The sequence below is a fragment of the Anolis sagrei genome, chromosome 2, assembly GCF_037176765.1.
Source record: "Anolis sagrei isolate rAnoSag1 chromosome 2, rAnoSag1.mat, whole genome shotgun sequence".
NCBI lineage: Eukaryota > Metazoa > Chordata > Lepidosauria > Squamata > Dactyloidae > Anolis > Anolis sagrei.
The window spans coordinates 172,786,340-172,810,078 of record NC_090022.1 but is presented as its reverse complement, the minus strand read 5'-3'; the positions used below and the strand labels follow the sequence as shown (position 1 = coordinate 172,810,078).

Sequence of the window (23,739 nt, the reverse complement as noted above, 5' to 3'; positions counted from 1 at the left end):
TCAGTCTAAGCCTGAAACGACTTGAAAGCACACAACAACAACAACAACAACAACAACAACTAAAAACCTGGATGTTTGAGCAAGTCTTCAATTGACCTTCGATGTGATGTTTTATCTGACCATGGATTAGCAATCAAGATAACGAATTGGATGGCGATTTTAACCATGAGATGTCCCGATCTGTATTGGTGGCCCAATACTGTGTATGTTTTTTGTATGTATTCTTAATTTTAATTTTATATGCTTAAGTGAATTGTATATTTTAACATGTTGTAAACCGCAATGAGTCGCCGCACAGGCTGAGATATTAGCGGTATACAAGCATACCAAATAAATAAATAAATAAATAAACAACCCTATCTCATCAGCCAAAAGCAGGCCCACACTTCCCATTGAAATACTGATAAGTTTATATTTGTTAAAATTGTTCTTCATTTTAATTATTGTTGTTCTGTTACGCGCTGGGCCTGTAAAGAATTTCCTTTAGAACAGGACGTGCAACCTTTGCCCAGCGGGAAGCCAGGGAGCCCAAGGAGAAGTTCTCAGAGGTTTTCCACCACAAATTATCTTTAGATGGCTTGTGAAGTATAACAAAGTCTCTTATTAATGAACAATAAAACAGAAACTTTTGTCTTCAGGAAAGTTAAGCAAATGATTACAAGCTTTTAGGCAACTGGTGAATTCCTAATCTTGCCCACGAAGGACAGGCAACTGTCTTCAATAACTTCTTTTTTAAAGTAAAGTCCCCTTTTTAACTTCTCCCAGGCTGACTGTAATCTAACCCTTACTGATGTGGGCTCCGCTACCGGATCGAACTGCTTCTCAAACGCCGAGTGGACCTACCAGTAAAGGCTTAGATGTTCTCCAGCTGGAGTTCTTTGGTCTTTAGGGCTGTTTTCCTGGACATTCTTTGGAGACTCTTAAGACTGTTTTCTCCCGGAAAGTCCTCAAAGCTTTGGGGAGGCTTCCCTGGAGTTCTCTGGTTTGCTCTTAAGACTGTTTCCCCCCGGAAAGTCTTAAGGGTTGAAGCTTTTGTACAGGAGAAGCTTGCACACGTCCTGTACATTAGCTTTCCTTGCTGAGACTAATTAAAAAATGGCTCCCTTCCCTTCCCAATTGCCCCGAGCAAGGGGCAGGACCAAAACTTAACGATGATGGACAGGTGACTTGTCCTATGATTGCAACCAAAAGAAGCCACCTATCTGCAGAGTCCCTGAAACCCAGGACTGCAACCAAACATTTAATACAAAGCAAATAAAGTTGGAGCTCCTGGTACAGCTGTACCAGAACAATTGTATTGTTTTTAAGTGTTTTTGCACTGCAAATAAGGTATGTGCAGTGTGCATAGGAATTAATGCTTTTTTCAAATTATAATCCGGCCCTCCAATTGTTTGAGGGACTGGGACCTGGCCCTCTGTTTAAAAAGTTTGAGGATCCCTGATCTAGAAGATGACAGCTTGTCTGACCCTGATGTTGGAGGTGGGATCCTGCTTTGAAAACTACAGCTGCCAAATGTCATGTTTACTGGATGGCTAGCTCGTTGCTATGATTGTGTGCCTTCAATTCATTTCTGATATATCGTGATGCTAAGGTGAATCCATCATAGGTTTTCTTGCCAAGATTTGTTCATGGCCATTCTTGGAGTTTGAGTGTTTGACTTGCCCAAGGTCACCCATTGGGTTTCCATGGCTGAATCCTGATCTCCAGGGTCGTAGTTCAACACTCAAATCACCACGCCATGGCAGCTAGTACAGCTGTGTGTTTTATAATTCAGGACCCAAATGCTGCAAATAAACAACCTTTAGATGATATTACCGTATTTACTCGAGTATAAGCCGACCCGAATATAAACTGAGGCACCTAATTTTACCACAAAAACTGGGAAAATGTATTGATTCGAGTATAAGCCTAGGGTGGGAAATACAGCAGCTACTGGTCAGTTTCAAAATAAAAACAGATACCAATAAAATTACATTAATTGAGGCATCGGAAGGTTAAATGTTTTTGAATATTTACATAACACTGCAATTTATATAACACTGTCCAACTCTGATTCTAACCTTCTTCAACGTAAATGTGTTTATGTATCCTTCCAATAAGAATAAAGAGAGCAACATAATGTAATAATAGTAATAATAATAATAATAATAATAGAGTAAAATAGTGGAAATGTAATAATAACAATAATAAATAGTCAAATAATATATGTAATAATAACAATAATAAAGTAAAATAATAATGTAATAATAATAATTGAGTAAAATAATAAATGCAATAATAATAACAGAGTAAAATAATACATGTAATAAAATAATAATAACAGAGTAAAATATTAAATAATGTTGACCCAAGTATAAGCTGAGAGGCACTTTTTCAGCCTATAAAAACGGCTGAAAAACTAGGCTTATACTTGAGTATATACAGTAAATAATTTATTAATTTCATTAATGTCTAAATTGTCTCTTTGTTTTCTGGGAGCTGGGAATTATTTACAAAATTGTGGTGAAATCAGGATAAAGGAAATACTAAGATTTGTTGTTCATTCGTTCAGTTGTTTCCGACTCTTCGTGACTTCATGGACCAGTCCACGCCAGAGCTCCCTGTCAGTCGTCACCACCCCCAGCTCCTTCAAGGTCAATCCAGTCACTTCAAGGATACTATCCATCCATCTTGTCCTTGGTCGGCCCCTCTTCCTTTTTCCTACTAAGGTAGGATTCAAAAATTGTTTTCTTGGGCAAACTGTGAGTTCAGAGTGTTCTTAAGGGCAAATGTGAAGATTGGGGACATAAGCAGTGCTGGGTGAAGAAATTGCATACTCTAAGTGAAGTTAAAGTTCACTGAGACTTCTATATTTTTAGGGGTAAATGCAATCTATTTTTCATTATAACCACGTGGGCTAAAAAAATAAGCTGTCTAAAAATGAAAGTGTAAAACAGAAATCTGCACACAGAAAACTATGGATTTTAACTGTTAATGTTTAGTTAATATCATTGATTGTTGTAAGCCGCTTTGAGTCCCCTCGAGACCCCTGGGTGAAATAATAATAATAATAATAATAATTTATAATAATAATGCAAAGACTCTGGCACTGGACCCAGTGGTGATCAACACACTGAGTGCAGTGTCTAAAGACCTTGGCCTGCACTTAAATACAACTGGCGTTGACAAAATTACCATCTGCCAGCTGCAAAAGGTTACCTTACTGGGATCTACATGCATTATTTGCCAATACATCACTCAGTCCTACACACTTGGGAAGTGTCCGATGTGTGATCCAATACAACAGCCAGCAGAGTGTCTGCTGTGGACTCATCTTGTTGTGTTTCAAATAATAATTTTATTGATTTTTAATTCTTTTTTAATGTTTGTATATTTTTGGATTTTAAATTGTATTGAGATACTTTTAATGTATGTAATGTAATGTAAGCCACTTTGAGTCTTCTTTGTGGAGAGAAAAATTGGGTAATAATAATAATAATAATAATAATAATAATAATAATGCTGACTGTCTTGTGCATGTTAAGTTCCTTGTAGAGTCATTGCAGTTATACAAATTCAAAGATGTTTCTTAAAAGGGAAGATAACTAAGTGTGCTTTACTATAAAAAGGATGCAGTTCATTTTTTGAATAGGGATTTCCAAGAATTAACAAATTTATTCATAGTTTGAATGGAAAGAATTTCAATTTGAAAATCAGAGAAATTTAAATTGACAGATCTATTTATTCCCAAGCGTCAAGCACTTAACTTTCAAACATCTTTATGTTAATGCAGAAATAGGGTTGTAGCCTTTTAAAATTATTATTATTATTAAGCTTGTAGTTTTTAACATTTACAGGGCAAACAGGTAGAGTCTGGCGCAATGAATCCTAGCAATAGCTATGCTTCTAAAATTCGTCCAGTGTTGAACTTTTAATTTCAACTTGTTTTCTGAAGAAGTGTTGAAAAGTGTAACACAGGAGGAAGAGAAACAGATTGATTTTTATAACTCAGGTTGTGATTGATTATTTTAGATTACTCCCTTCTTGGTTTGGTAAGCTAGCAGTTCAGGGCTTGAGAACAGGGTATTGAGAGGAATGCCCTTGAGTCAATATTGCAACCCACGTGAGAGATACCAACCTGAACACGCTGTCCAGGTCTGTGTATGCCATGGGCCCATGCCAAAGTGCCTAATCATGGGTTAAAGTGAATTTATTTCAAAGTTCATGGTTAGATTCTCTGAGGACTGCACTTTCCATTTAGCAGGGCTAGTGAAAACAAGAAGACTGAGGACTTCATCACCCTCCCGTCCCCCCAGTTTCTAAACACTTCTAAAACAGTTCTCTGATGAAGCATCACAGAGTCCATTGAACGACACAGACAGAATTGCACTTGTTGTTCATGATGCTTTATCTGGGAACTGTTTTAGAGGTGTTTAACAGAGAGCGGGTGGTGGTGGATAAGAGTCGGGGAGAAATTGTCTTTTGAGCTCCTGATGTGTATAGAAATGGGAGTACATGGGATGGAATATCAAATTTGCTTGTGTTGAATCACTTCAGTGATGTGGAGTAAGGTCTTTTGTCAAGCATTGACTTTTCTCTCCCAAAATCTTATTTCATGAGCCTGGCATTATAATTCCTTAAAAAAATTAAACATTGGGAATATTGCAATTTCAAGATAATTTGTGTGTGTGAATCATCTATCTGTCGGTCGGTCTGTCTATCTATCTATCTATCTATCTATCTATCTATGGCTGGATGGCTTTGTCAGAAGGGCTTTGATTATGTTTTCTTGCCCTGGTGAAGGGAGTTGGACTGGATGGTCTCTAGGTTCTCCAATGCTATTCTATGGTATGCTTCTGGCCCAAGTATAATCAAAATAGTAAATTCCCTATTATCTATAGCAGTATTTCTCAACCTGGGGGTCGGGACCCCTGGGGGATCGCGAGGGGGTGTCAGGAGGGTCTCCAAAGACCACCAGAAAACACAGTATTTTATGTTGGTCATGTGGGTTCTGTGTAGGAACTTTGGCCCAATTCTATCGTTGATGGGGTTCAGAATGCTCTTTGATTGTAGGTGAACTATAAATCTCAGTAACTGAAACTACCAAATGTCAAAGGTCTGTTTCCCCCAAACTCCAACTGTGTTTACATTTGAGCATATGGAGTATTCATGACAAGTTTGGTCTAGATCCTTCATTGTTTGAGTCCATAGTGCTCTCTGGATGTAGTGAACTACAACTCCAAAACTGAAGGAGCTGGAGGTGGCCACGGTTGACAGGGAGCTCTGGCGTGGACTGGTCCATGAGGTCACAAAGAGTCGGAAGCGACTGAACAAATAAACAACAACAAAAGAAAGGCAACACTGAACATAGAAGACCTGGCTTTTCAACCCAAGCTATATACAGCATGGTACAGTAAATATTCTGCATACCCACAGCCCATTTTTTGATCCCATCCACACTTCCCAGCTCTCTTCAGCTTGCTACCTCCAGTTAGTGTGCCAGGCCAGGAAATACAGTATACTTAAGGTACCTTCAAGCACACATTACAGGCTTTGACTCAAATTAACAAGAAGCAGAAGTAAATAACTGTCCTAATTTCTGCCGTAATGACACAGATATGCTGCCTGGATAAAGGGTCATTTTGTCTATTTATAAAGTGACAAGTTTCCCCGCCTGCACTCTGAAGCTTTCTCCAAAATCTCTAGCTGTGTCAGCCTTGCTGCTGTCCCTTGGATGTCCCTACCTGGGATTTTGGCTGTTTTTTCCTCCATTGCTTCTCGGCCTTCCCTATTTGCTAGAAGACACGGTGTAGGGGGGATCTGCCATGTCATTACACCCGGCAGAAAGCAAGGAGGATTTCCACCAGGGTCAGGTTTCAAGCTGGGGGTGTTATTCACTGCAGCCACAAGCCAGAGGCAAAACTATCCAGGAGTCTTTCCAAAAGGACCCATGTGGCCGTGATAGAAAGGTCAGCAGTAATATTATCCCCACAGCAGAGTGGAGTGGAAGGCACTCAAAGAGGGACTGGGCTCTTCAGGGCGGTGGGATTTCTGGAGAATCCGCTATTAAATGAGTGGAGGAAGTTTTTTCCTGCAGGCTTCCTGTTCAACCCCTCTCCCCTCTGCATTTGTTTTTGAACAAAGCAAATAGATGACTCAACCATAGATTTTCCATGGGACATATGGTTTGTACACAACTGGCAGGTAAGTACACCTGGGTCTTTTGTGTAGAGCAGGTGATATCAGAGGTGACCCCCCCCCCCCCCGGACTCAAAGCAGATAATCCACATTCTTGTTTGAACTGAGTTATATGAGTCTACATTGCCATATAATCTGGATCAAAGTAGATAATCTAGATTTTATATGGCTGTGTAGAAGGGGCCCTAGTAAAGCAAACATAGTAGCCCCAAAGGGCCTACAGGCCCTATATCCCAGGATCGGATCCCAGGTTTTCTGCACCTAGAAATACAAACCCTGTCACTGCCTCCACGTTTTCTCTATTTGCCAGTTATCAATCAGTCTAGTTGCCATGATCTTGGTTTTTTTATGTTTAACTGCAACCCAGCGTTTGCACTTTCTTCTTTCACTTTGGTTAGAAGTCTCCTCAGTTCCTCCTCGCTTTTGCCCATCAAAGTGGTGTCATCTGCATATCTAAGGTTGTTAATGTTTCTTCCAGCAATATTAACCCCAGCCTTGCATTTGTCAAGCCCCGCACATCGCATGATGTGTTCTGCATACAAATTGAATAGGTTGGATGAGAGGATACAACCCTGCTGCTACCTTGACAGCCACCTCTCCAGAAAAGTCAACATTGACACTGAAATTCAACACCGCCTGAGCTCTGCGAGTGCAGCTTTTTTCTGAATGAAGCAGAGAGTGTTTGAGGGCCGGGACATCCATAGGGATACCAAGGTGCTTGTCTATAAAGCTATTGTCCTCCCAACCCTGCTATATGCCTGCGAAACGTGGACTGTCTACAGAAGTCACATGCAACTCATGCAATTCCATCAGCGCTGCCTCCGAAAAGTCCTGCAAATCTCTTGGGAAGACAAGTGGACAAATGTCAGCGTGCTGGAAGAAGCAAAGACCACCAGCATTGAAGCAATGGCCTTCCGCCATCAACTCCACTGGACTGGCCACGTTGTCCGGATGCCCGACCACCGTCTCCCAAAGCAGTTGCTCTACTCCGAACTCAAGAACGGAAAATGGAATGTTGGTGGGCAGGAAAAGAGATTTAAAGATGGGCTCAAAGCCAACCTTAAAAACTCTGGTATAGACACTGAGAACTGGGAAGCCCTGGCCCTTGAGCGTTCCAGCTGGAGGTCAGCTGTGACCAGCAGTGCTGCAGAATTTGAGGAGGCATGAATGGAGGACGAAAGAGAGAAACGTGACAAGAGGAAGGCATGTCAAGCCAACCCCGACCGGAACTGCCTTCGACCTGGAAACTGAGGCCCTCACTGTGGGAGAAGATGGAGATCAAGAGTAGGGCTCCACAGTCACCTACGGACTCACCGCCTGGAGGACCATCATCCTTGGACTACGAGGGATCGCCTAAGTAAGTACAACCCTGCTAAACGGCTTGCATTCGTCAAGCCTTGCACATCACATGATGTGTTCTGCATACAAGTTGAATAGGTTGGGGGAGAGTACACAACCCTGCCGTACGCCTTTTCCAATCTTGAACTAGTCTGTTGTTCCATGGTCAGTTCTGACTGTTGCTACTTGGTCCTTATAGAGATTCCTCAGGAGAGAGACAAGGTGGCTTGGTATGCCCATACCACCAAGAACTTGCCACAATTTATTATGATCCACACAGTGACAGTGTAGAAGGGGCTAAACTGAAAAGGAACCTGTTTGCCACCCAGAATTTCTTTTCTAAAAGAACTGTGTGTGTGTGGTAGGGGTATAATGATGCAAAAGCAACCCCTTTCATACAGCATTTCTCAACCTGGGGTTTGTGAGGGGGTGCCGAAGGGGTTGCCAAAGACCACCAGAACAATACTGTATCTTCTGTCGGACTTGGGAGTTCTGTTTGGGAAGTTTGGCCCAATTCTATCATTGGTGGAGTTCAGAATGCTCTTTGACTGTAGGTGAACTATAAATCCCAGTAACTACAACTCCCAAATGTCAAGGTCTATTTTCCCCCAAACTCCACCACTCTTCGCATTTGGCCAGATTGAGTATTTGTGCCCAATTTCATCCAGATTCATCCTTGATTGAGTCCACAGTGCTCTCTGGATGTAGGTGAACTTGTTGTTGTTGTTGTTCATTCGTTCAGTCGTCTCCGACTCTTCGTGACCTCATGCACCAGCCCACGCCAGAGCTCCCTGTCGGCCGTCACCACCCCCAGCTCCTTCATTTTCTCTCTTTGATTGTAGAGTAACTATCACTTTGTCTCTAGTATCCCTCCAATGAGCTGCAACCCAGCGCAAAAGCTGGGTTGCTGCCAAACATCAAAAAAACCAAGATTATGGCAACAAGAATGATTGACAACTGGAAAATAGAGGGAGAAAATGTGGAGGCCGTGACAGACTTTGTATTTCTAGGCGCAACGATTACTGCAGATGCAGACTGTGGCCAGGAAATCAGAAGACGCTTACTTCTTGGGAGGAGAGCAATGTCCAGTCTCGATAAGATAGTGAAGAGTAAAGACATCACACTGGCAACAAAGATCTGCCTAGTCAAAGCTATGGTATTCCCTGTAGTAACCTACGGATGTGAGAGCTGGACCTTAGGGAAGACTGAGCGAAGGAAGATCGATGCTTTTGAACTGTGGTGTTGGAGGAAAGTTCTGAGAGTGCCTTGGACTGCGAGAAGATCCAACCAGTCCATCCTCCAGGAAATAAAGCCCGGCTGCTCATTGGAGGGAAGGATACTAAAGAGACAAAGTTGAAGTACTTTGGCCACATCATGAGGAGACAGCAAAGCCTAGAGAAGACAAATATGCTGGGGAAAATGGAAGGAAAAAGGAAGAGGGGTCGACCAAGGGCAAGATGGATGGCATCCTTGAAGTGACTGGACTGACCTTGAAGGAGCTGGGGGTGGTGACGGCCGACAGGGAGCTCTGGCGTGGGTTGGTCCATGAGGTCACGAAGAGTCGGAGACGACTGAACGAATGAACAAAGAGTAACTATAAATCCCAGCAACTACAATTCCCAAATGACAAAAACAATCCCCAAAGGTAATCAAATTTGGGCACATTGAGTATTTGTACCAAATTTCGTCCAGTGAATGAAAATATCAGATATTTACATTACAATTCATGACAGTAGCAAAATTAAAGTTATGAAAGCAGCAACGAAAATAATTTTATGGTTGGGGGTCACCACAACATTAGGAACTGTAATAAGGGGTCGCAGCATTAAGAGGGTTGAGAACCTTGTATTGTCGAAGGCTTTCATGGCTGGAATAACTAGGTTCTTGTGGGTTCTTTTGGGCTATAGAGCCATGTTCTAGAGGCATTTCTCCTGACGTTTCGCCTGCATCTATGGCAAGCATCCTTAGAGGTAGTGAGGTCTGCTGGAATTAGGACAATAGGTTTATATATCTGTGGAATGGCTGGGGCAAAGAGCTCTTCTCTGCTGGAGCTAGGTGTGAATGTTTCAACTGACCACCTTCATTAGCATTTGAAAGCCTGCCTGAGCCTGGGAAAATCTCTTGCTGAGAGGTGTTAAGATGTGCCTGGTTGCTTCCTCTCTGTTGTTTTGCTGTTGTAATTTTAGAGTTTTTTAATACTGGTAGCCAGATTTTGTTTATTTTCATGGTCTCCTCCTTTCTGTTGAAATTGTCCACATGCTTGTGGATTTCAATGGCTTCTCTGTTTAGTCTGACATGGTGGTTGTTGGAGTGGTCCAGCATTTCTGTGTTCTCAAATAATATGCTGTGTCCAGGCTGGTTCATCAGGTGCTCTGCTATGGCTGACTTCTCTGGTTGAAGTAGTCTGCAGTGCCTTTCATGTTCCTTGATTCATGTTTGGGCAATGCTGCGTTTGGTGGTCCCTATGTAGACTTGTCCACAGCTGCATGGTATACAATAGACTCCTGCAGAAGTGAGAGGATCCCTCTTGTCCTTTGCTGAACGTAGCATTTGTTGGATTTTCTTGGTGGGTCTGTAGATAGTTTGTATGTTGTGTTTCCTCATCAGCTTCCCTATGCGGTCAGTGGTTCCCTTGATGTATGGCAAGAACACTTTTCCTCTGGGTGGATCTTCGTCTTTACTCTCGTGGCTTGTTCTTGGTCTTGAAGCTCTTCTGATGTCTGAGGTGGAGTATTTGAGAACACAGAAATGCTGGACCACACCAACAACCACCATGTTAGACTACACAGAGAAGCCATTAAAATCGACCGTATACCATGCAACTGTGGACAAGTCTACATAGGGACCACCAAACGCAGCATTGCCCAAACACGAATCAGGGAACATGAAAGGCACTACAGACTACTTCAACCAGAGAAGTCAGCCATAGCAGAGCACCTGATGAACCAACCTGGACACAGCATATTATTTGAGAACACAGAAATGCTGGACCACACCAACAACCACCATGTCAGACTACACAGAGAAGCCATTGAAATCCACAAGCATGTGGACAATTTCAACAGAAAGGAAGAGACCATGAAAATGAACAAAATCTGGCTACCAGTATTAAAAAACTCTAACATTACAACAGCAAAATAGCAGAGAGGAAACAACCAGGCACATCTTAACACCTCTCAACAAAAGATTCTCCAGGCTCAGGCAGGCCTTCAACTGCTAATGAAGGTGGTCAGTTGAAACATTCACACCTAGTTTCAGCAAGGAAGAGCTCCTTGCCCCACCCCAGCCATTCCACAGATATATAAACCCATTGTCCTTATTCCAACAGACCTCACTACCTCTGAGGATGCTTGCCATAGATGCAGGCGAAACGTCAGGAGAGAATGCCTCTAGAACATGGCCATATAGCTCGAAAAAGCCCACAAGAACCTAATATTGTGTGTGTGTGTGTGTGTGTGTAAAAAAATGAATCAAGGCTGCTCGTGATTGAAACTCTCATGGATAGCTTACTATTCGGTACACTGTTTCCCTGGACAGAGCCGATTCCAAACCAAACCGGAAGTGCTTCTCTGCCTCCTTCTTGGCGCGTTCGGAGGGGGCGGAAGTGACGTCGGGGCTGGTTTGTCCTCGCTTTGCCCGCGATGCGGCTGCTCAGTTGGAACGTGAACGGGCTGCGGGCGGGCGCGGGGGCCGCGGGGCTGAAGCCGCTCCTGGACGCCTTGGGGGCTGACGTCATCTGCCTGCAGGAGACCAAGATTACACGTGAGTCAGGGCCTCCTGACTTTTTTGCTCTCTCTCACACACATACACACACACACACGCACCCTGTTGCAATGCCAGCTCAGATATGTAAGCAAAAGTCCATGTTCTTGATTGCAAAACAACAAACAAACAACTCCCAGGTGAAATGTAGTAACAGAAGAAACAGGAAAACAACAAAACCCACAAAATGCAAGGTTCCACCGAGGATGGATCTACACTGCCATAGAATCCAGATTGTCAAAGTAGATAATCCACACTAGCTGCTTTTGGTTATATGAGTCTACACTCATATACACTACACTATGAGTCTACACTACACTATGAGTCTATAATCCAGTTCAGACCACATCATCTGGATGATAACTGTTTTACAGTTATCTGTCTTACAGCTCCGGTCATTCCTAGAGGGCCGTTCCCAGAAGGTGTTATTGGGAGACACCTGTTCAACCTCACAACCGTTGTCTTGTGGGGTTCCACAGGGTTCAATTCTGTCTCCCATGTTGTTTAACATATACATGAAGCCGCTGGGGGATATCACCTGGAGTTTCGGGGTACGGTGCCATCTGTACGCAGATGATGTCCAACTCTGTCACTCCTTTCCACCTGCTACTAAGGAGGCTGTCGAGGTTCTGAACCGGTGCTTGGCCGCTGTGACGGTCTGGATGAGGGCAAACAAATTGAAATTGAATCCAGACAAGACAGAGGTACTCCCGGTCAGTCGCAAGGCCGAACAGGGTATAGGGTTACAGCCTGTGTTGGATGGGGTCACACTCCCCCTGAAGACTCAGGTTCGCAGCTTGGGTGTGACCCTGGACTCATCGCTGAGCCTGGAACCCCAGGTTTCGGCAGTGACCAGGGGAGCATTTGCACAGCTAAAGCTTGTGCGCCAGCTGTGCCCGTACCTTGGGAAGTCTGACTTGGCCACGGTAGTCCACGCTCTGGTTACATCCTGCCTAGATTACTGCAACACTCTCCACGTGGGGTTGCCTTTTAAGACAGCTCGGAAGCTTCAACTAGTCCAACGCTCGGCAGCCATGATACTAACAGGAGCGGGATGCAGGGAGCATACAACCCCCATGTTGCGCCAACTCCACTGGCTGCCGACTTGCTACCGGGCTCAATTCAAAGTGCTGGTGTTGACCTTTAAAGCCCTAAACCAGGCATGGGGAACCTTCGGCCCTCCAGGTGTGGTGGACTTCAACTCCCACAATTCCTTGAGGCCAAGGTAAGCCTTTGGGGCGAATGCCGAGCCTCAAGGAATTGTGGGAGTTGAAGTCCACCACACCTGGAGGGCCGAAGGTTCCTGACCCCTGCCCTAAACGGTTCTGGCCCAAGCTACCTATCTGACCGCATCTCTGCCTATGAACCCACCAGAACTTTGAGATCTTCCGGGGAGGCCCTGCTCTCGATCCCGCCAGCTTCACAAGCGCGGCTGGCGGGGACGAGAGACAGGGCCTTCTAGGTGGTGGCTCCCCGGCTGTGGAACGCCCTTCCCACAGATATTAGATTAGCACCATCTGCAAAAAAGTAAAGACCTGGTTATTTGTGCAGGCGTTCGAATAATTAGTGCAAAGACTGTTAATGACATAGGAATGGAACAATGGATGACGAATTTGGATCATGTTTTTAGTGACGAGACGCCAATGAATGGTTATCATAGTAATTGTGTATGAATTGTATATTAGATTAGGTTGTTAACTGTTTTATATTGGTGTTGAATTCTGCTGTGTTCTGTGTCTTGTGAACCGCTGTGAGTCGCCTTCGGGCTGAGAACAGCGGTATATTTATTTGTTTGTTTATTTGTCGTGTCAGAACAACCAGTCTAACAGAACAAAGCAGACAAACAGAAAAATACACAACTTGTGAGTTTGGTAGCTGGTTAAATGTCCTTTGACCAGTATCTGGCCACTTGGAGTGCTTCCGGTGTTGCTGCGAGAAGGTCGTCCATTGTGCATGTGGCAGGGCTCAGGTTGCATTGCAGCAGGTGGTCAGTGGTTTGTTCTTCTCCACACTCGCATGTCGAGGATTCTATTTTGTAGTCCCATTTCTGAAGGTTGGCTCTGCATCTCGTGGTGCCAGAGCGCAGTCTGTTCAATGCCTTCCAAGTCGCCCAGTCTTCTGTGTGCCCAGGAGGGAGTCTCTTATTTGGTATCAGCCATTGGTTGAGGTGCTGGATTTGAGCCTGCCACTTTTGGGCTCTCGCTTGCTGAGGTGTTCCAGCGAGTGTCTCTGTAGATCTTAGAAAACTATGTCTAGATTTAAGTCGTTGGCGTGCTGGCTGATACCCAAACAGGGGATGAGCTGGAGATGTCTCTGCCTTGGTCCTTTCACTAGTGGCTGCTACTTCCCAGCGGATGCCAGGTAGTGCAATACCGGCTAAGCAGTGTAATTTCTCCAGTGGTGTAGGGCGCAGACACCCCGTGATAATGCGGCATGTCTCATTAAGAGCCACATCCACTGTTTTAGTATGGTGAGAGGTGTTCCACACTGGGCATGCATACTCAGCAGCAGAGTAGCACAGTGCAAGGGCAGATGTCTTCACAGTATAGAAGCAAAGTAAATAAATAATAAATAAATAACAGTTATATTGCATTTTTTAACAAACAAACAAACAAAATACAAAGTTTGCAAGCTTGGTAGTTGATTAAATGTCCTTTGACCAGTATCTGGCCACTTGGCGTGCTTCTGATGTTGCCGCAAGGAGGTCCTCCATTGTGCATGTGGCTGGGCTCAGGTTGCATTGCAGCAGGTGGTCAGTGGTTTGCTCTTCTCCACACCTTCGGGAGATGGTAGCGGGGTACAAATAAAGGTTTATTATTATTCTACCATTCTTGTACAGCGTAGCCCTTAATGCTTTCATACAGTTGTGGCATATGTTAGGGACGCGGCCACTGCCATTTTTGAGCTCCCCCCACCATATGCAGCAACCACAGATTCGGAGTGGAAGTTTCAGCACCCGCCACAGATATATAAGACGACTCCAGACCTATAAGATTACTCCCACATATAAGACAACTCCCATGCATAAGGCTACTCCTGCGTGTAAGACGACTCCCACGTATAAGACGACCCCTGACTTTTGAGAAAATTTTCTTGGGTGAAAAAGTAATCTCCTATGCCAGAATATATGGTACTTTTAGTACTTGAGATCCTTTGAAAATAAACTCTGAATACAGACTGGGGGTGCATCTACAATGTAGAATTCATGCAGTTTGACACCGCTTTGACTTCCCTGGCTCAATGCTATGGATCCTTGGAGCTGTAGCTTGGTGAGGCACCATCCCTCTGTGGCAGTAAAGGCAAAAGACCTTGTAAAATTATGAGTCGTAGAGTTCCATAGCATTGAACCACGGCAGTCAAAGTGGTGTCAATATGTATTAATTCTGCATCCTGAGATTCTTTTACATGTCAGAAAGTGGACTTCAAAATGCCTCTTCCTTGACTTTTTGTCCACATTTCTTTTTTTGTCTTGTTTTTAGGAGACCTGCTTGAGGAGCCGCTGGCTGTAGTGGAGGGCTACAATGCATATTTTAGCTTCAGCCGTACTCGCAGTGGCTACTCAGGTAATGTGGGGGGGGGGGGGCACTCAAAATAGGGAAATGGCAAGCTTTATGCCTCTCCTGTGTTGCCAGGGTTTCTGCTGTGATGTGAACGTTGTCTCTATCTGTAGCAATAAACTTGTCAAGGCTCCTTTGCAGACCCTCTATACCAGTGGTTCTCAAACTTTCTAACACCCTGACCCCTAAATATGGTTCCTCATGTTGTGGTGACCCCCAACCATAAAATTATTTTTGTTACTCCTTTATAACTAATTTTGCGACTGTTACGAATCGTAATGGAAATATCTGATATGCAGGATGTGTTTTCATTATTACAAATACGACATAATTAAAGCATTGTGATTAATCAGAAAAAATATGTTTGGGGAGTATGGAAAACAGATGATGGGATTTGCAGTACCGTCAACCTATTCAGCCTTCCACAGACCACTGACTTCCGCTTGACCCCCACCCCTTCCGGCAGCCATTTTGAGGAGGCGGAGAGGGCGGGGCCAACCGGGGCGCCTTCACGACCCCAGAAAATGGTCCAGTGACCCCCCTGGGGGTCGAGACTTCTAGGTTGAAAACCGCTGCTCTATACACTCCCTTGCTTGTGGATGTTGTGTAGACCTGCTGCATCCAGTCCAAATACCAGCCAGGCAGCACCGTTTTCATTCCCAGAGAGTGAATGGCACAGCCATCTTCGAATCCTAGAGCTGGAACAAATTCAAAAGAATATCCAGTTCAACTCCTTTCTGCCAAGTAGGAACATAGTCAAAGCACTCCTGACAGATGACCATATAGCAGCTATTTAGGAACTTCCAAAGAAGAAAGCTCCATCATACTGTAAGGCAACATATTCCTCTAATGAACATCTCTTACTATCAAGAAGGTTTTCCTAATGTTTCGGTGGAATCTTTTTTCTTGCTATTTGAATGTATTGTTCTGTTGTGTCCTAGTCTCCAGAGCAGCGGAAAACAAGCTTACCTCGTCCTCAAAGTGTCATTGCTTCAAATATTTAAACATGGCTATTGTGCCGCCTCTTAACTTTCCTTGAATCCCTTTTTATCCAGGTGTTGCAACCTTCTGTAAAGCCACTGCTACTCCAGAGGCGGCTGAGGAGGGCCTCTCTGGGCTCTGGACCAAGCATGAAGGGGCCGTCGGTTGCTATGGAGCCCCAGAGGCCTTCACCACAGAAGAGCTCCAGGCCCTGGATAGTGAGGGCCGGGCTGTGATCACCCGCCATCGCATTTGGTAAGGAGTGAGCCAAAGCTGGGAAGGGAAAGGGGTTGTAGGGAGGACCTGTTGCTAGCCTTGTCATGATTGTGAGTGTCATGTCAGCAAGGATATTTTCTTTCAAACTACTCTGCAGTTGGGAGCACCAAAATTAAAAATACTTATTTATTTATTTATTTATTTATTTATTTATTTACCACACTTTTATCCCACCCTTTTCAGCCCAAAGGCGACTCAGGGCGGTGTACAGACTCACAACAATTAATGCCGAACACACATAAATACATAATTTAAAACAGGTTAAAATAGAGCTTGTTTGCCTATTAGGAACTGTACTTTTTCAATAACAGATTTTTTTTAAAATGCTGCAAAGACAAAATAAGAAGGCGGTGAATGGTTGCCTCATTTTCTCTCACACACAAATACACACCCCGCTGTTGTATCATGCCAGTTCTTAAGTTCAGTTTCAGTATACAGCTTCTTTGCTGTCAATACTGCATTCCACAGAACTACATGGCAAAGTTCCATGCCATAAACAGTGTATGTTGCATTGCTTTTCAAGCAACTTAGTATAGTTTCAAATACTGTAATCCATCAAGCCGAAATGTAATCATAGCTTAAAACCATTACGGAGCATATGAGATTGTGATTCCACTTGAACATGAGGAAGAACTTTCTGACTGTAAGAGCTGTTCAGCAGTGGAACTCACTGCCTTGGAGTTTGGTGGAGGCCCCCTCTTTGGAGGCTTTTAAACAGAAGCAGATGGCCATCGGTCTGGGGTGTTTTGATGATGCTTTTGTCATAAGTACTTTTAAAAACATTAAATAGGTTCTTTTATTCCGCTTTTAGTGAGACAGGTTGCATTAGGCACTTTCAGAGAAAAAATAGACACAGACTCCAGTACTAGGTTTTATAATAATTATATTGGTTACATAGACAAAGAGGAATATTGCATTAATATTTACACATATACTCTAACATTCAATCATCATCCATTCATTCATCAAGCATTCTTACCATTCTTCTTGCTGAAGATGATCAGCTTCTTGAGAGGAGGCAGCAGTTCACGATGGCGTTCAGAAATGGTGTTCAGTTGATCTGACACACACTCTCTGAGAGAGAAAGGTCCTTTTATGTAGTATTCCTGTTGATGTGGTTCTGAAAGTTGTCAATTACTGACAGACAGATTCCATCAGTTCTTGGACAGATGTTGATTCTGATTGATTGGCTTTCCTTATACAGGAGCCTTGTAAACATTTCTGTAAGGAGCCACAGTGTTGACTTCCTTACTTAAGAGAACCATTGTCTTTGGCAATGTAAACAAGTTGTTTTTCCACCAAGAGTTAATCAAGTCAGGATGTCAACAGTTCTCAAATCTCATCAGCAATTTTTAATTAGTCCACAAGTCCTTTGCCTCTGTCTTGTAGTTTTCCAGGCCTCATTCCTTAGAATGGTATCTTCAGCCCAGTTGGGCCACATTCATACGCCTTTCATACAATCTCACTCAAACCATACAGCATATTTTATCATGACACTTTTCCTGCATGGCAAGGGGTTGGAGTGGATGGTCCATGTGGTCTCTTCCAACTCTATGATTCTATGAATCAGTAAAGGATAAGGCACAGTAGAATTAAAATTCTTATCCAGTGAGCACAGGAAACAACTTGGCAGTTAGTATTTGCTGCTGTGTTTGAGAGATTGACAAGCTGATGGGAAATGCTTTTATTCGCACCGTGGATCTTATTGATAGGGTAATGTGCAAAGACTTGAAGGCTTGGGAGCACAATAAGAAGAGTCTAAGGGTAAAGGGGCCTGTGGGTTTCCATAATATAATGGAGGCCCAGAAACCCGCTAGATCCTGCCTCAGAAAGAACTTGAGTCTGAGCACTCAGTGCCTTATTGGACCGTGTTGTCCTTGTCTTTTTGCTCCAGCACTTCAGAACAGCAGGAAACCACCCTGACAGTCATCAATGTATACTGCCCACGTGCTGACCCTGAAAAACCAGAACGAGGAGAATTTAAGCTGCGTTTCTACCATCTCCTTCAAGCCAGGGCTGAAGCTCTTCTTAAAGCTGGGGGGTAAGTAGAGTTTAATGCCCTTGTTTGCATAGTAACATGACATAAAATCTCGTTGGTCTTTAGTGCAGCTTATGCCTTAGGGCAGCACTGTGTAAACACTTTAACTAAGAGACAGGTTAGGAATAAGTAATTTGCAAAATATAATAATAATAATAATAATAATAATAATAATTATAATATTTTTTGGAAAAGTTGAAATATGCTGTCATTTGTGCTGTATTATATTCAATTGGATCTTAGGCAGGGTTTAGTTTTTTCATTAAAAAATCCATTCTTTGGATCCTCAAATATAGTTAGGAAATCAGTCTTTTAAGCCAAAGTATAGGCATTATTTGGTCTCCGACCCTGGTATGATGTTGGTGTCTTGGCCATGGATCTCCCTCGGAAAATGCCCTTCTAATTCTGCACAGTGGTGCTTTGGCTCAGAGGGGATCAATAGGACTGCCATGTTTTTCAATATTTATTTTTATATGTATTTATAGCATTTATATTCTGCCCTTCTTACCCTGAAGGGGACTCAGGGTGGATTACAGAACACATACACGGCAAACAGTCAGTGCCATTAGACATACAGGACAGACAGATAGAGATATGTGTCGGCATTTTTCCAACTTCAGAATTCTGGAGGTTATGCTCGATTCTGGGCACAGGGGGGTGCTGTCACTCCATCCTCCATGACAACGAGCCTTTTGATCACAGACTTTTCCTCCTGTTTTTGATCTTTAGCTTTTTATGGTGCCATAAAATACTGCTCTGCTTAGGCGGTGGCTGATTACTCATAACACACAGCTGTTTTCGAACTGCTTAGGTGGATAGTAAGTTAGGCTGAAGGTCGGGAGCTCACCTCGACCAGGGCTCAAACTACCAATCTTTCAGTTGGGAAAAATCTATTGCTGCTGGTGATTAACCAGCTATGCTAAAGGCCCTCCTACAGTAGGGTTGTAGCTCAGTAGCTAGCAGAACACCTTCTTGGCCTGCAGAGGCTTTCAGGTCATTCCACAGTAAAAAGGATGTAAGTAGGATGTACTTCAGGATGACATTTCTTGGAAGCTCGGGAAAAAATGCTGTTCATTGGCGTATGCTACAGGGTGCAGTGATGTGACTAGTTTGAAGACTGCATGTTCTGTTTCTTTGGGGAATCTTTGACCCTTAAGATTTTCTGGCCCATAGTTCCCAGATGCTGCATCCAGCGTAGGTTTGTGGGAATTGTAGTCCCCAAATACTTTGAGGGTCAAAGGTTCCATCTCCCTGCTCTAGAGAACCTCTGGAGAACCTGACCCTTCCATTATTGCTGGGCTTCAGTTCCCTTCCTGCAGTGCCAGAGATGAAGGATGATGGGGAGAGTAGTTTTGGCAGTATCTGGAAGGTCATATTTCCCACTTCTGCTCCAGCAAAGTCTACTTTTTTGTTGCAGGGACTGAATATTACTCTATTACTTCTATTGATTAGATGCTAGGAGTTGCTTTCTATTTATACTAGGGGGGCAGACTATAGATTGAAAAAAAATTGAACAAATTCCTTTGCACACTGCACAGATCTTGTTTGTATTGCAAAAAAAAGAAAACAAAGAACAATACAATATTATTTAAAATAAAGAATAATTTTAACCAACACAATCTTACCAATATTTTGATGGGAAGTGTGAAACTGCTTCTGGCCAATGAGAGAGTCAAGTTGATGAGGATTGTTGTTGTGCGCCTTCAAGTATTTTCAAACTTAGGCTGACCCAAAGTCTAAAGTTTAGGGCGGGGGCCAGTAAATGACCTTGGAGGGCCGCATCTGGCCCAGGGGTCTTAGTTTGGGGACCCTTGATATATACCATGATGTTAAGCATCAGTGAAGGTGTGTGAGGTTGTCATTTTTCAGCTTGAGGCTGTAATTTGGTACTGATGTAACACTGTTCTTTTATTTTAGGCATGTTGTCATTATGGGAGACATCAACACTTCACACAAACCCATTGATCACTGTGATCCTGGAGATTTGGTGAGCAAGTTCCCTGCTTCTTTCTCTGTAGACTTCTTCATTCTGTCTTGGAAGTGCTGTTATGTTCACATATTTCTGATGTCTTAGGAACCTGTTTTGCATAGTTGTTTGGGTTCGCAGTGCTCTCCGGATGTTGGGGAACTACATCTCCCCTAAATAATTGTCAATTCTTCCCAGATCCCTCCAGTATTTTATGTTGGTCATGGGTGTTCTGTGTGGAAAGTCTGGCACAATTCTATCACTGGTGAGGTTCAGAATACTCTTTGATTTTAGGTGAATTATAAATCCCAACAACTACATCTCCCAAATGACAAAATCAATCCCCTCCAACCCTACCAGTATTTAGATGTGGGTGTATTGGATATTTGTGCCAAATTTGGTCCAGTGAATGAAAATACATCCTGCTTAACAGATATGTACATTGCGATTCATAATAGTAGCAAAATTAAAGTTATGAAGTAGCAACAAAAGTAATTTTATGGTTGGGGGTCAGCAAAACATGAGGAACTGTATTAATGGGTCGTGGCATTCGGAAGGTTGAGAACCACTGGACTTGAACTTCCCTACTTGTGAAGCACTTGAAAACATATTGTTGGGTTTGGTAGCATCTACTTAATCCTTCCCTCATCTCCTGCAGGAGTCCTTTCAGGAGCATCCTGGACGCAACTGGTTAGATGGTTTCCTGTGGGAGCCGGGGAAAGACTCCCCACACGGAGAACTCTTTGTTGACACCTTCCGCTTTCTCCACCCTACGCAGAAGGAGGCCTATACCTGCTGGTGCAATGTGACAGGGTCCCGGCACCTCAATTATGGGACCCGCATTGACTACATCCTGGCCGATCGGGCTCTGGCGCTGTCAGAGCTGAAAGAAGCCCAGCTCAGGCCAGAAGTGTTTGGCTCTGATCATTGTCCTGTGCAGGCTGTGCTGAAAAGCATCTGCCTGGGGGCTCCCCGTTGCCCACCTCTCTGCACCCGCTTCCTTCCTGAGTTTGCTGGCACCCAACAGAAGCTCAGCCGCTTCCTGATGAAAGTGGAACGGAACGGCCTGCCGGAGAAGAGGCAGAAGCCAGATTGCGTGGAGCCGGGTGCTGCAACGGTAGTCTCCAAAAAGAGTCGGATCGGCCAGTCACAGAAGGGGCAAGTTGATTTGCGTCACTTCTTCAAAGTTGGAAGCAGAACTGGTGGGACTGACAGTTCTGGGTGTCAATCAGAATGGAGAACAACTGAGAACTCTGGGAAAGAACCTCCTGCTGAGACTGCTGGAGTTGACGAACCTGGAAGTGAGGAAGTTGCCAGTGAAATCCAGGCACTTGTTGGGATTGCAAGAGAGGAGTCCTCCATGGCAGCGGCCAATGAGAAAACTGTGAATTGTGGGAAAGATGGAGTTACCTTGAAGCCTACTCAGAGTGCTGCCTTGTGGAGGTCCCTGCTGCCAGGCCCTGCTCGCCCACCGCTCTGCAAAGCCCATGGGGAGCCCTGTGTCCTCCGAACGGTGAAGAAGCCAGGGCCAAACTGCGGTCGGCGCTTTTATGTCTGCGCCCGACCCCTGGGGAAGTCCTCTGATCCCCGTGCCCGCTGTGACTTCTTCCTGTGGGCCAGTCGGGGCAATCTTTAAAAGACTTAAACTTCAAAACGCTGGGTCTTAGATGACTCTGGAATGGAATTGCTCTTCAATAGTTAGGGTCATGATTGGTCCACCTCAATAGAAAGACTGACCCTAACCCTGGGTAAGCTCTGTCTAAATGCCAGCTAGTTAAGCCTGCTCCGGGCAAACATTTTGTGGGGTCGCACTTGGGTTGGGACATTGGAAGCCTGAAATTGCAATACAACATGATGGAGCTTATTTTGAACCATGTTTGGTCAGACCTTAAAGAGGAAAGGAAACTATACTTGAAGAGTCTTCAGTGAATCTCTCACTGTGAGGCTACGCACCTTCCTTGAAGATTTCTGGGCATGTATCCTTGAGTCTTCAAAATAGCTGCCTTGTGGTAGTGGTGCAAATTTCTCTATGTATTGTTGAAGGCTTTCATGGCTGGAATAATTGGGTCGTTGTAGGTTTTTTCGGGCTATATGGCCGTGTTCTAGAGGCATTCTCTCCTGACGTTTCGCCTGCATCTATGGCAAGCATCCTCAGAGGTTGTGAGGTGCTCCCTCTAAGAATGCTTGCCATAGATGCAGGCGAAACTTCAGGATATAGCCCGAAAAAGACTACAACAACTCAATTTCTCTATGTTTCCTGAAGTGATTCACTCCTAATATGTCATTGCTGGGAAATGACCTCTTGTTCTTTGGGGACAGACAAAAAAGAAACTTTTTAAAAACTTTTGATAAAATAAAGATGTTTGCATTTAAAAATACCCCCTATGGTCGTCTTTGAGGAAGGAGACATTATGTTGCTGTGAATTGAATGGGTGAGGCTGGGAGGAGATCCATGAAACCCAAATCGCTTTGATTTTGGGAACTTCCAATAATTCCTTTTTTTATTGTTTCTTCTCCAATGGCTGACAGAGACCCTATCTTAACTTTTGCAGATGGGCACCACTAGCTTCCTCATGTGCCCACATGTGTTTTTGAGCAAAAGGAGGCATTTTTATTTATTTTATTTACACTATTTCTATCCCACCCATATCAGCCCAAAGGCGACTCAGGGTAGCATACAAAGTCGGCACAATTCGATGCCATATATTAAATACATACATTGATAAAAAAGCAAAAAGAAACATTACAGTACATTTAGAGACATAAAAACAATGAATAGTAAAAAAAAAATTAAAACTATGTCATCTCGTTCAAATCCTCATCTATTCCATCGTCTTAACCATTCTTGGGTCATTTTCCGATTCAAGTTTGTCTGTTTATCCTGAGGTTTCAAATGCTTGCTCGAAGAGCCAAGTTTTCACTCTTTTTTGAAAGGTCAGGAGGGAAGGGGCTGATCTAACATGCCTAGGCAGGGAGTTCCACAGCCAAGGGGCCGCCACAAAGAAGGCCCTGTCTTGTCCCTGCCAGACGTGCTTGCAAAGCAGGCGGGATCGAGAGCAGGGCCTCCTCCGACGATCTCAAGTTCCTGGTGGGTTCATAGGAAGAGATTTTACACTTCTGTGTAAGAAATGAGCCCCCCCCCCCCCCCGGTGGTGCAGCAGGTTAAACCTGAACTTGCTGACCGAAAGATTGGCGGTTCGAATCTGGAGAGTGGGGTGAGCTCCCACTGTTAGGCCCAGCTTCTGCCGACCTAGCAGTTCGAAAGTAGATCAATAGACACCGCTTCTGTGGGAAGGTAAGGGCACTCCATGCAGTCATGCTGGCCACATGGCCGTGGAGGTGACTACTATTTATTTGTCGTGTCAGAAGCACACCAGACAGTTGTATTTCATTATTTAAACAAACAAACAAACAAAACAAAGTTTGCAAGCTTGGTTGTTGATTAAATGCCCTTTGACCAGTAGCTGGCCGCTTGGAGTGCCTCTGGTGTTGCTGCAAGAAGGTCCTCCCTTGTGCAAGTGGCAGGGCTCAGGTTGCATTGCAGTAGGTGGTCTGTGGTTTGCTCTTCTTCACACTCGCATGTCGTGGGTTCCACTTTGTAGCCCTATTTCTTAAGGTTGGCTCTACATCTCGTGGTGCCAGAG

General features: G+C 44.0%; 2 protein-coding genes across 3 annotated transcripts in view; one reads left to right on the top strand and one right to left on the bottom strand.

Moving 5' to 3' along the window:
• PFKFB1 (6-phosphofructo-2-kinase/fructose-2,6-biphosphatase 1) overlaps nt 1-11,097 on the bottom strand; it is a 40,482-nt gene extending 29,385 nt beyond the window's left edge. The window contains exon 1 of one of the 2 annotated variants that reach the window (XM_067464148.1): nt 11,026-11,097. Coding sequence is in view for 1 of the 2 variants with exons in the window: in XM_060763299.2 (XP_060619282.2) it covers nt 5,724-5,811 (88 nt within the window). In the remaining variant the exon portion in view is untranslated. Of the gene's footprint in view, nt 1-5,723; nt 5,827-11,025 lie in introns of those variants that run through there. The other variant, XM_060763299.2, reaches the window with a different exon arrangement.
• An 8-nt stretch (nt 11,098-11,105) lies between these two features.
• APEX2 (apurinic/apyrimidinic endodeoxyribonuclease 2) lies at nt 11,106-22,473 on the top strand. Its single transcript, XM_060763297.2, has 6 exons — nt 11,106-11,277; nt 14,757-14,840; nt 15,890-16,070; nt 17,986-18,132; nt 20,047-20,116; nt 20,754-22,473. Exons 1-6 carry the CDS (start codon nt 11,157-11,159, stop codon nt 21,729-21,731), a joined length of 1,581 nt encoding a protein of 526 aa, XP_060619280.2. The 5' UTR covers nt 11,106-11,156; the 3' UTR covers nt 21,732-22,473.
• The last annotated feature ends 1,266 nt before the right edge of the window (nt 22,474-23,739 follow it).

Coding starts and splice junctions, on each gene's coding strand:
- APEX2 (XM_060763297.2), top strand. CDS start 11,157: ATGCGGCTGCTCAGTTGGAACGTGAACGGGCTGCGGGCGGGCGCGGGG. Junction 14,841..15,889: donor TACTCGCAGTGGCTACTCAG/GTAATGTGGGGG, acceptor CTTTTTATCCAG/GTGTTGCAACCTTCTGTAAA. Junction 20,117..20,753: donor ACTGTGATCCTGGAGATTTG/GTGAGCAAGTTC, acceptor CATCTCCTGCAG/GAGTCCTTTCAGGAGCATCC.